General features: G+C 44.4%; 1 protein-coding gene across 1 annotated transcript in view; it reads right to left on the reverse strand.

Moving 5' to 3' along the window:
• Positions 1-12,956, reverse strand: part of cacng2a (calcium channel, voltage-dependent, gamma subunit 2a) — a 55,054-nt gene extending 42,098 nt beyond the window's left edge. Inside the window, exon 1 of the mRNA XM_076265733.1 lies at positions 12,731-12,956. Coding sequence (XP_076121848.1) covers positions 12,731-12,956 — 226 coding nt within the window. The remainder of the gene's footprint in view (positions 1-12,730) is intronic.
• Between the last annotated feature and the right edge of the window lie 573 nt (positions 12,957-13,529).

Consider the following 13,529-nt stretch of genomic DNA (forward strand, 5'->3'; position numbering starts at 1 on the left):
ACTCTACATGTGCATATAGAAGGCAGCTGGCTGCAGTTGGTGGGCTCATTTGTCCTCATGGCTCCTGCCTACCTGCATCTAAATCTATCTATCAGTCATTTCTGCTGATTCCTGAATGACAGAAAGCGAGAAAAAAAAAGAGGGAAAAAAATCCTGCAGGAAATGACTTAAAAGGATGCCTTTATTCCACACCAGCTGTTCCCAATTCATAAGAAGGGGGCGCTATGTTGTCAGCCAAAAACTTTGTAGGTCCCGTCAGCATGCCCTGTGTGTTTGGCTATTCCACCAATCAGATTCCCTGTATTCCAGGAACACTGAAGAAGAGGGAGAGAAAGAGAGAGAGAGAGAGAGAGAGAGAAAGTGTGCGAGACAGACCTCAACTCAAGAGAGACAGAAAGAGAGGGAGAGAGGGAGAGTGAGAGAGAGAGAGAGACGTCTCCTCTCGCTAGTCAGTTTGACAGGCCCGGGTGAAGCTCAAGAGACTGATTATCAGCAGAAAGGGAAGCGGTTAGCAGCCGACTGCAGCTCCTCCTCAGCGTGGGGGCCGATCAATACACCTGGAATTCATACGAGATCTCAAGCTCTGACTAATCGCCCAGACTCAGTTACAGTGGACCTCAGCGCTTGGTGCTCAGAACAGGGCCACAGGTAAAATGAAATAACACATGACCCCAAGAGAAAGGAAAAAGGATTTCCAATGAATTTAACTTTTCTCTCTAACTCAATGTACACTGGCTGGCTTCACACAGACATTTATGTTATTATGCTATGTGTAATGCTCCTTCATCATTTATTGCAGTGCGATCTGTATAGTAACACACACACACACACACACACACACACACTTGTCATTCGTACCGTCTGTGCTGCGTGTTGTGCCCTTTATCTGGACTCCGAGTCTTCCCTCGACCCCCCATCATCCTGGAGTGCTGTGCCCTGGCCTGTAGCCCTGCCCCCCCCCCCCCCTCCCTCTGCCCTCCACTGCCCACTCACACACAAGCTCCAACTCAGGGACATACTTGGCCGACTCCTCTTCTCTCCGCTGCTCTCCTGTCCGCTCCACCCCTCCCCTCCACCCCTTCCCCCTCTCCTCGCTCGTCCCTGGATCGGGCAGCCTGCCTGTCAGCACCTCGCCAGCTAGGCGCTAAGTGGGATCTGCAGAGGTGGAAACATCTCAGTCTCTTTCTCTCTCTCTCTCTCTCTTTCTCTCTCTCTCTCTCTCTCTCTTTCTCTCTCTCAGTCTCTCTCCCGCCTGTGCTGCAGTCCCGCTCCACTGCCGCCACACTCGGTCTGCCCGCTTGGCTGGACGGCGTCAGAGGCCAGTCTGGAAGTAGTTTGTGTGTGTGTGTGTGTGTGTTCGTGTGTGTGTTTGTGTGTGTGTGTGTGTGTGTGTGTGTGTGAGAGAGAGAGAGAGAAAGAGTTAGAGTGAGAGTGAGAGCAGCCAGATTAAGGCACTCACTCTCTTCTCCACTGTTAGTCTCCAATAGCTCAACTCGTACCTGGACCATCTTTGCAGAACTCTGCAGAGTTAAGACGGCCAAAAGACCCCCCCTGCCCACCACACTACCCCCACCCCAACCCCCCACCCTCTCTCCCTGGCCGCCCCCTGCTCCTGGGTTGATGCATTATGTTTGGGTCCCTCTCTGACACAAAGCTAATGCACAGTAATGGATTGCAAATGAACTGCGCCAAGGACACCGGCGATTCATCACCCAACCAGATGCTGCAGATTCCCCCAGCTACTGGGGAGGGAGGGAGGGAGGGAGCAGCGGTGCTCGTGCTCGCCTTTAAAACGAATGGATTGGATACGGAGCTAATTGGTATTCATTTGAGGGGTCTCCCTGGGTGCTTGTGCCCTTTCAAAATGGATGGTGCCAGGGCAACAAACACTCACACAAGCCCAACCCAAAAGCTGTTCTTTACCGTGCTCTTGTATCTGAGAACAACTCCATAAGACACAAATATTGTGGTTCGGCAATGCCCACTCATATAATTGCGTATACTTGTAAATTGAGGATAAAACGTGTCTTTTTATAAAGCTGACCAGAGTGTGCTTAGAAGGTCATAAGGGGGATGCAGTAGTGCACACAGTGGTATTGGGTTATAGGGCTAAATGGGGATATTTCAGTGGTGGCCTGAATTGTGTTTTAATAATAGCTCTATTTATCATAATTGCATTCGTTGTAATTGCATGTATTTGACCGTGCTAAGGTCCACGCTATTTACGTCGACGTCGTGAGTAGGCTTAACAAAGCACGCCGTGGGACCGCTGTGAAAAGTAGCAATCACCATGGCTGCCTTCCCATGTGCAGGCACATAATTACGAAGAAGTGGGAGCTCCTAATGTGTCGGACGCCGGTCGCCACCGCCGCCATTGCCCGCTATAGTGTGAGGCACAGCGGTGCAGAGATGCGTGTCGTGTGTTGTAAACGTGCGTAAAAGTGTAAGAGGGCAGAGCCCGCGTCCACAGGGAAGAAGTCCTGTTTCATGGTTGTGTGGCCGTGTGTGTGTATGTGTGTGTGTGTGTGTGTGTGTGTGTGTGTGTGTGTGTGTGTGCGTGTGTAATGGTCTATGATCCCTTTGTTTCTCATGAGGTGAGATTTGAATGCAGACTTTACCTGTACCCTCCTCCTCCACCAGTCTCTCATTAGGTGCCGGTGATGTTTAACGTGCACCTGACCATCTCTCTGGACAGATAAAGGAGGGTGGCTGGCATACACACACACACACACATGTGCACACACACACACACACACACACACACACACACACACACACACACACACACACACACACACACACACACAATCACAACAGTGCGCTCCAAATGGCAATGGGAAAACATTATGTATCCAAAAAAAAGGAGTGTTTTTAAGTCTACATGGATAAGGCTGAATCATTTCATACTGATTATGACTTCAGCCATTTTTGAAAAGCCATATTTCAACTCAACTGCTGTCAGGTAGCTTTCCGTTCAGAGCACCTCCCTATGTTTTTGTTGTATTTGGCTCAGCAGACTCTCTGCTACAGAGTTGTATGTATTTCACATGTATCAACATTCATGGTGCAGCGATTCCACACTAGCCTGGTGGGCACGCAGACCTTCTACCAATTGTAATTGAGAGTGGGTCTGGAAAAGGTTCATTGGCTTACGACTTCCAGCAGGGGAGTAACAAGCAGTAAAATTAAACTTAAATTGGTGCATTAAGCTCTTACCAAATAGTTTCAAACGTGTAGCAATCTTGTAAACGAAGGTTTTAAATGCAGTTGTTTACTTAATTCCAAAGAAATACATGCCGGATTAGTGATTGTACTTGCCCGTGTTTTAGGGACATTGGAAATGGGCTTCAATTTGAAATCACAGATCGTTGCACTTTTGTGCTTGACTTCAACGTTAATCTGTTAGCTTCCCATATGAAGAAAGTCTTTTCAGATGCTGAATATGACACAAGACTACCTCTACAATTACTTCCTCTACAGCCCTACTAACTTAAGGAACTGGTCTTGAAAATGACCACTTTCTTTAGACTGGTAAATACAATTGGAAATGAAAGGTAAGAGGGTTTTATTTAGGCTTTTCTGCACTGAGCACCATTCCTGTACCATTTCCAGGGTTGGATCAGATTACGTACGAAATGTAATCCATTACTGACTACAGATTATGGCAATTTTGTAATCAATAACATATAAGTATAAGTTTAAGTATATATACTCTTTTGATCCCGTGAGGGAAATTTGGTCTCTGCATTTATCCCAATCCGTGAATTAGTGAAACACACAGCACACAGTGAACACAAAATGAGGTGAAGCACACACTAATCCCGGCGCAGTGAGCTGCCTGCAACAACAGCGGCGCTCGGGGAGCAGTGAGGGGTTAGGTGCCTTGCTCAAGGGCACTTCAGCCGTGCCTATTGGTCGGGGTTCGAACCGGCAACCCTCCAATTACAAGTCCGAAGCGCTAACCAGTAGGCCACGGCTGCCCCACATGTAATTAACATAATCAATAGGATGCCCAAAACGTAACGTAATCTGATTACTTTAGGATTACTTTTTACACCACTTGCAAACGACATACACATTCTTATTTTCCACTGTCTTTAATTAAAAGTTGTGGCGATATTGCCAAGTACTGAATGCATTTTTCCCAACTGGAACAGGTCTTTCGGTCGGCGTCATCCTTGGGGTTTGATTTGAACCTTTTTCTTGTTAAGGAACTACAGGCTATCATTCAATTAATGATAGTGACATCTTGTGGACAAACGAATGTGCTGCTTGTCAAATTAAAACATTAGTTAGGCTATCATAAAAAAAGTTGCATTGTTTGCATGATTAATTGTAATCAAGTAATCCCCAAAAATGTAATCAGATTATAACTATAATCTGATTAAATTTTTTATTGCAATCTGGTTACAAGTTACTTGATTTTTGTAAACTCATTACGTAATCCAGATTGCATGTAATCCATTACTAACCAACCCTGACCATTCCTTACTGTAGATCTCAGACTGTTCCGGACAGATCTCTCAAGACTCATCAACAGCATAATATGCCTTAGATAACTCAGTTTCATTCATGCACCCTGGGTCCTCTGGCCTCTTGCTGTGAACTTTTCAATCACTTGTTGTTCTGAGTTTAACTATAGTAGGCCAGGGGAAGTTCAATATGGCAGCTGAGTATTTTGTTAAACTTTGCTTAGGTGACCCTCAGGTTTGGGCTAGCTAATTAGCAGGCATTGCTTTTTGTTGAATAAGAGGATGACTGACTGTTAACTGCTTGTGGAGGTTGGAGTAGCTACTGAAAGAAAAGATATCCTTATGTGGTGGTATCAGATGGATAAAGCAAAATTTTGTCCTTGAAAAATACCTTCCTGTCAAAGCTTAGGCATCTATGAGTAAGGATTGCAACTCATTTAGCCATATAGTGCATGGAGAATGTGATAGCCTTAACCAGGCCCGGCACCACAACGGAGAGAGAGAGCTGTATTTTCTGTACCATAAAGAAAAATAGCAAAAACATAAAAAATATTGGCCAAGATACAAAAGTCCTAGAGATGACCTTATCATAACACCTTCAAAGTTTTCCCCCATTACTTTCTTTTATCAAATGACTCTGAAACTGTTGGCTATTATTTTGTTAATTTTGGTAGTCATCCCTGTGTGGTTAGAATCATTAATAAATGTTATTATTTGGTGCCCTGTGGACCTCTGAGTGTTCCGAGTGCTCCAATTCCCTTAAATTGTGCAAGGACATTCAAGTTTAATACAGGCTTCACTGCTGTGAAATCAATGTATTTGGTTTTAAAGGTACACTATTCGAGATTTTCACCTTAATATAAACTCTACGAAGCCAACTTGAGTTGCTAACGAGAGAACCAGCAATGCAACTTCTAGAATTGTCGACCCAAAGACATCTCGCGAGAATCGAGAAACATTACCTTGTCAGTAGATATAGCTCTTTCGAAATGGTTTTTGCCTGTTGTTAGTCCTTCGTGCACGGGGAATAAGCCATGAGAAGTAGGCCATTAAGAATGGCAAAGTAAAATATAAATATATCACAACTCTAGGGGGAGCTCTAGAGTCATCAAAAATACCTGACAATACAAAGTAGTTTTGTAAAGTAGTTTTGTGTCGTTAGCTATTTCGTGTTTCAGAAATGTCACATGGTCACATCAGTAGGATTTTAGGACGTGACCTGGCAGTCTCCATTTCTCCTATTTCATGACTCATTAAAAAGGTAAAGTAGTGCATTGAGTCAAAATGACAGATACAGAAATATATAGATGAATGCATCTTTTTTGATTGTCATTGATAGAGACCTTACATAAAACCAGTAGCCTACAGTGGGGGTACCAAACAGTCCTCTCTACAGTGCAATATGGTTGAGATGTGATCATGTGAAGATGTGCTGAAATAAAGTAATATTCATTTGGGAATGTGCAGGTGAAAACAAGTTGTGTTTCTGTTCAGGAGCACATTGTAAGCATTTGCCTTATTCCTTATTAGCTTGGTTTACCTACAGAACATATGTAACATATTTTTATTATACAGATGGGTGTTTTATGGCCTCATTTTTGGCTGGTGGGCTACAAACCCCTCTTAGTCTTTCTTTCATGGTAATTTAAAGCCTGGTAAACCTAGCTAGCTATCCAGAGTGTTGTGGTATAGGCTACTTGCAAGTTATTTAAACATGATCTTGAAGACATTCAATGATGTTTTACATTAGTGATATAATTGAAGGACACTACATTACTTATTCATTTTAAATGTGAGTATTTTCTCAGCCATTTTAAAGGGAGTCATTCCACCCGCTTTGTAGCTTTGCTCCATTTCCAGTGCAATACAAATAGTGCAGCACCATGCAACAGTGCACATGTCACAGTCTTTTTTATTATTGGAAATAACCAGAAATAATGGCAGCAATGAAACCAGTATGCTTTGAGGTCTAATGTCAATGACTCCAGAAAGTGTGATGATCTAGGTGTTAGTCGCAGTGTGAGAGACAGACAGAGAGAGAAAACGGGAGAGAGGGAGAGAGAGAGAAACCAATAAAAGGCTGAAATGATCAGCTGTCCTATGCAGCTGGAGGAATGAAAACCCGAATGAAATGAAGCCCCATACATCACATCCAGATGGTTACGGTGAGCTGTTGAGCTGGTGCGATGGCGTGACACTGTCACACCTCTGGTATTTTCACTGTGCCCTGGGTTGAACCACAATCTGCATAGGGATCATTCTCAACATCATCCTTAAAGGAGAAATCCACCATGTTCAGGAGCCCCGATGTTCAGAGTGTAGCGATGTAGTTGCCTGTCTGCTTTCGCTGTTGGCTGCAGCAACTCGAGCTAGGTAAAACCGATTGTTTTTGGGTTTTTTTTTTCGTACCGACAGTACTAGTTGGCCTCCAGAAATGGAGATCTATGTGTAAATCGCCGGATTTCTCCTTTAATGCCCCAAGTCTGAAGCTTTGCCATTAGAAATGTGCTAAGGCCTTTGTCACATTCAGAGTCAAAGTATTTTCCCTGGTGGTATGAGTAAGTTAATACTCAGTTTCAACGCTCTACATACTAGAACACACACACAGACACATGCACACACACACACACACACACACACACACACACACACACACTTGCCATGTACTGCATATGGGGACAGATGACTGTTGCCTAAGCAGTGACATCTTGCCTCCGTGCTGCTGGCAGTGGGGTATTGGCTGTGTGAGGTCTCCTGCTGTAATGGCTGACAAAGGGGCCCCGCTGAGCGCGGGTGGAGATCGCCGGGGCCGGTCGGCGCGGCGATCCATGTCTGAGATGGCCTGAGTTGATGTGATTGGGATAATGCTCCCCTCATGCTAACTCTGTAATCTGTGCCATGCAGCTGTGTGTACAGTGTGGAGTGTGTGTTAATGCGGCGTAATGCCACTCTCGACACTGGTCATTAGTCGGATTTGCCCTGTGCCAGGCGGGTAAGCCTTATCTGATCGCTCCATGACAGTAATCCTGCGTCTCTCCAGCCATGGCACTGCCAAAAGTCACAGAGAGTCTCCCTGTCTATCTGTGTGTGTGTGTGTGTGTCTCTCTCTGTCTCTCTCTCACACATACACTTTTCAGATGTGTGTGTGAGTGTGTTTTTGGGGGAGTATTTGTGTATTACTGGATTTCTACATGTGTATATGTTGTCTTAACATAAGCTTAAGTCTTAACCAACTAGGTAGTTGTACCAAATATTGGGATACACACACACACACAGAGTAGGTTGTTCAGACTTGAGTGAATAAGATTACATTACATTAAGCAGACACTTCTTGACCAAAGTGACTTACATATGTCCGCTATATTAAAAGGGATCACATTGTCCCCGGAGCAACTTGGGGTTAAGTGCCTTGCTCAAGGGCACAACGGTGGAAGCCGGGAATTGAACCTACAACTTTCAGGCTACTGCACGCTAGCCCAGCTCCTTAACCACTACACTACCACCGCCCCACCAAGATGATGGATATATGGCAGTGTATGCTGCCTCTCAACAAAGCTTCCCAAAATATCTGTTCTGGTTCCTCATAGTTTGTGTGTGTGTGAGTGTGCGAGGTGAGAGAACACACAGCTGGATGCCACTTCTGTGATGATCATACCCTTGGCCCAGGTCTCTCAAACACCTCTCACGGCTCAGCCTTCTCTATCCACACTACTCTAAATGAGCTCCTTAACTCAGTAGTTAGCGTTAGGTGCTAACAACATCAAGATCATGGATGCTTTTCCAGAACCAACACATGTCCGCATGTGTACATTTACAAATGCTTTCATGTTCTCCACTGCACTTGTGCTTTGGATGGGGGAGTTTGGTAAATGTATCTCACTCTATATCCATTTCTATTGCTTCTCCCCTTCATTCTGTCTCAATGTATTTCCCCCTTTCTTTCACTGGTTGGTAAAAGTCACAGAAGGCCAGTTCTGTGTTTCCACCATTCAGCTGCATACATGGTCTGAGATCAACACAATATCTGCTCAGGCTAGGAGGCACACTGAGCTCTATAGTATCTGTGCCCCCCAAACACACACACACAGATGCAGAACATCACGTCTCTGGGACAAGGAACAAAAAAAATACTATCAACCCCCACACCCCCCGAACCCTCCACCAAACGTAACTACCCCTCCTTTGTCATAGCCGTCTGGCCTCCTCCGCAGTGGATCCTCTCCCCCCTGTTAGCCGTCGCGTAGCTCCGGCTCCTCTGCCTAATGGAGATTAATCGAGGAGATTAGCCCAAGAATTCCACCGCAACTCCGCCACCGCTACACCTGCCCGCGAGTCGCTATGGCAATGGCAATGCTTCCCAGGCAGGATGGACCACCAGCCCCTGGGGCCTGATCCATCACTCTGACGTGTGTGTATGTGTGTGTGTGTGTGTGTGAGAGAGCGGGTGTATGAGATTGTGTTGGTGTGTAAGTGTGTGTATGCAAGTAAGTGTATTTGTGTGAGGTGTGTGTGCCAGCGTGTGTGTCTCTAAGTGTGTAAGCAAGAAGGAGAGTGAAGAGAAAGCCTAAGAGGAAGAAAGAGAGAGGAGGGAAAAAAGTGAGATAGAGAGATAGAGAGACAGAGTGTGTGAGAGAGAGTGAGAGAGAAAGAAGAGAGAGAGAGAAAATCGCTGTTCATGCAGTACTGCACCAGCTGTAATTTAAAGCGTGGCAGGGCTACATGGACCTGCGTCACGCATGCGGGGTTCCCATCCGCGACTCTGCTGTGCTCTGCTCCTCTCCGCTCCAAGGCAGAGGGCTTGTGGAGCAGCTTGATTGACACTTCCCCGTCCTCGGCGCTCACATGGCACTCGGCCACAGTTGTGTCCTTTTCCTCCTCCAGGAAGAAAGACCACACATGGAGATGTGGCTGTAATGCATTCCCTCAGCTTAAGGTCTGGGATGCTGATTTTCTAGCACGCCATACAAATCCAATGGAAACATGATTCTGCTGTTTTGATTGCTTTCTTTCATGATAATCTAGAAGTTTATGAATGAATGCTCCATAATTGGCAAGCTTTAGCTCATATAAAAAATGTTGAAGCTTATGAAAAATGTTGAAGCATATTAAAATTGTTAGCTTATGAACATAAGAAATATTACAGCCAAATCTCTGTTTTTCCCCTATTCAAAGCCTTGTTTTATTCTCAAACTTAGAGGTGTAGAAATATACCACTTTCATCAAAGAGTGACTTCAATTCCACCTCCCTTTGGAGCAAATGTTTAAACTGTCAAAATAAAGGCAGCAAATAGAGCTATGGCTTGGCTTCTCAAAGCCAACTGTACAGCCACACAAATTAAAGCCATGGTGAAGTGGCAGCTGTGAAAAGGCTGTGAATGATATTTACAATATGGCCCAGTGCAAAGTGCTCAAAACAAGAGTAAATCTCCATAATCAATAAATTCAGTATTTTACAGAGCCATCAGAGTGCAACTCTCTGTTATGCCTCTGTGGAATGGGGGAGGTGTTCTGGAAACCTGAAATCCAAAGTGTTTTCTTTAGTGTTTTCTTTTTTTTTTACTTTGTTTTGAGAGCAAACTTTCTATGTTTAATTTTCAAATAGCTATACCCATTCATCTATGTGTGGGTGTGCACATGCGTGGGTGTCTGTTTCTCTGTGTGTGTGGTTAAGAGAGAGGTGGCTTAATCTCATGGGAAAATATCCATTCAGTCAAATACAGTGAGCCTGCTTTTACAAACTAACGTGTTTGTAAAAATGTCCATCTCATTTTTTTTAAATCAATGCAATTCGCTCCTCATAACATCAGAGGCCTGCTCTGTTGTAAATACTCGAATCTGGCCACTTGTTGCAAGACTAATCTTTTCTGACCTTTAATTACATTCACTGAGGCAACCTTTAAAGTCTCCATGTTTTGTGCAACATTTAGCACGAGCCTGACCATATAAAGCTTCGACTGTGCCCAGCTAAGGATCTTTCAGTTCTGTCTGAGATACACAAGTATGTCTTTGATGTCTCCCTGCAGGATCTGAAAACCATGTTGGCTCAACTTCACGTCACCAATTAACTACCCCATTTCATGTGGAGTGCCATCCACTCCCTTTCAACAGACCCCCCCCCCCCCCCCCCCCCGGAAACCATCCCTAGTATTCCTGTAATATTCCTTAACTTATTAGTTAATATTCCTGTATAAATTGTGCTAATTATCCATGAATTAATAAGCTGCTCTTGCATTTTTTAAAAGCCCAATTTCCACAGCAGGAAGTCGTTTGAGCCGGTATTCAAATGAGCTTGACCCCAATGTTTAAGCGCAATAGCGCAACTTTCTTTGCAGTGGGCCTTCATCTTAACTCAGGGGTGAACCGCACTTGCATGTGATTCACACCAAGATACTGACTACCACCTACTCAAATGCAAGCAAACACACACACACACACACACACACACACACACACACACAAACACACACACAAATTCAAATATATGCAAAGTGTGTGTGTGTAACCACTTAAGCCACTGTGCTTTAATTGGCACATTACTGTTGTGTCTGTCAATGAGATAATACCAGTCAGGGAGCCAGACACAGCTGAGATGCAATCATTTAAAATTACCCACTAGTCAGGAACCACAGCTGGGGTTAAGTGGTTCTGGACCCCAGCCGAGTCTAACTCTGGTGAAAAATGAAAAACTTGCATGTATAGTCCTCTCTATTCTCGTCTTACATCATACTGTAGCTCTGCACAAGACACCTTGAAGTCTGAAACCTCCAACAGCTGAGCAACTGAAATCCACTTGATCAAAACATTTCTGAATAATTTGGAGACTCTGTCGGATTGCTGAAGCATTAGTGTGTGTAACAGTGTGTGTGTGTGTGTGTGTGTGTGTCTGTGTTTTTGGGAGATTTCCAATCCAGGTTTGAGCTGTCTGCTGAGGTAAACATATGCCCATGTCAAATGGCGCAAGGACTTCAAAGCCCCGCAGTTAGGCCATGAGCAGGTGATCAGAACGGCCCTCAGTGACCCTGGAGCAGATGTGGCATTGGCTCAGCCTCACAGATGTGGCACAAGCCACTCTCTTAGTCCAGGCCTCCATGGAGGAACTAACAAGGTCAAACCAGCTTGAACACACACACACACACACACACACACACACACACACAAACACACACACACACACACACACACATAAACACACACACACACATAAGGGCATATATCTTGGGCTGCTGGATGCTTTCATCTCACAGACGTCAAAGTAAAAGTCAGATGTGTTTGAACATCTTCACCATTTATCTAATATAAAGATGTTTGACATCATTGTACAATTCACTTTGTGTCACAGAAGCTTGTTGATTTGACTTAATTTTGTTAAGCACATACTTCAGAGTATACTTTAGAGGTAAAAGTGAAACACTTGGTAGAGAATATGTTTCTCCTAGTAAGAGATTTTGTGGGTGCGTTGTGATACGTGAATTTCAGTCTTTTGGATGTAACCCTTGAGACATTGGCAGAAGGAGATTTGGGGTGTTTATATGACCCCCACTTCCGTATGACAGCAAATTAGAACCTTTAATCATGTGTCAGATAATCTTTGGGAGTCACTGAAAGTAATACATAGTATGTTATACAGCCTGTAAGAGTTCATGTGTGAGAGGGGAAGCTGGACGTTTTTTGTCTTCATATCTGAGTAGGACCATTGGAATGGGATTTTAAAAAAGTAAAATAGTTAACTGTTCTTGCAAGACTGACTGGTATAGTGAACTTAAAATATGTCACCCTCTTGCTCAAAATCAAACAACAAACTTTGAGTTTGGGTTCAGAGCAGCAGCACCCTAAATGGACAACTCAAGCAAAATAAAGAGAGACAGAAACTAGAGCTACTACAATAGCACCATTGGAGTGAATTTGATCTGATCTGAAACAGGAGGCCTGTTTTAAGGGTGTCATGAAATCTGTGGCTCGCTGATCAGATGGAAACGCTTTGGAATGGGGATCTTTGGATTCTGCTCTGCTGTCGCTGTCCATGGTGCTACTGGAGCCATGTCCTTACACTCTCACCTCTTGGCCGCAGATGACACACCACGAAGAACAGACTAAGGGAGAGACTGAGGAATAGACTAATCTAAGAATTTGGTTCTGTCAACACGTGAACATATGTGTGTGTGTGTGTGGGGGGGGGGGTGCTCTGTCTTGAAAGAAAGAACGTGAGTGGGCGTTCCACCGGACACCAAGAAAGGGGACACCAAACTAGCATGACTTACCTTCCAAGCAACACGTCCTCCATAAGCCAGAGTGGGTCATCACCTCTTCGTTCTTCTTACTGGTCTCATTCTCGCTGACCGATTTGACTTTGCACACGCCGCGCGAGTAGAGCCAGTAGTCCGTGCCCACCGCGATGGTCATGAGACTGAAGGCGGCGAATGCACCGACAGTGGTCAATAGCATCTGAACTCCGCGGTCAAACACGCCCATGTTGCCGCATTCCATGAAAGGGGGACCCCCTTTCCTTTTGATGTATAGGAAGTAAATATTTGAAAATTTACGGGACCAAACCAAACTAAAAAAATGGGATATATTTGATCGAAAGGAGGGGGAAGGGGGAGGATGCGGTAGGAACCTTATGGTTGCGTTTGGGTGAGAACCAAGCAAGAGAGAAATTGGTCAACGTTTCAGGGAGGTTGGGAAGCGAGGCGCCGTTATTTCGTCTGCCTGCTCGTCTTATATAATTCTATTCCTACCAAGAAGAAATATAGCCACTTCAATAGCCTAACGAGGCTAAAAATCTCCAACTGCTTTTTTCTACAGCTACAGTTTACACCTACGCTCGAGCTGTAAAGCTAGCAATGAGATTATTTATATTATTTGTATATAACGTGTAATTACTTAGGCCTTAAATAATGTAGAGGATATATCATAAAAATGAATAGGCAAATCGATATATTCTATCGATTGATGAATACGAGACCAACTGGTTGCAAAATGCCACTGAGTCTCTGACAGTGTTTCTTGAATTAATAGTTCAACACTTGCACATCACAGGCAAGGTAGGTTGATGGGTTA

Source organism: Alosa pseudoharengus, unplaced genomic scaffold (assembly GCF_046254945.1).
Source record: "Alosa pseudoharengus isolate Yale_2024_CS ecotype anadromous, Long Island Sound unplaced genomic scaffold, YU_APseudo_1.1 YU_APseudo_1.1_scf_4, whole genome shotgun sequence".
Classification (NCBI taxonomy): Eukaryota; Metazoa; Chordata; class Actinopteri; order Clupeiformes; family Clupeidae; genus Alosa; species Alosa pseudoharengus.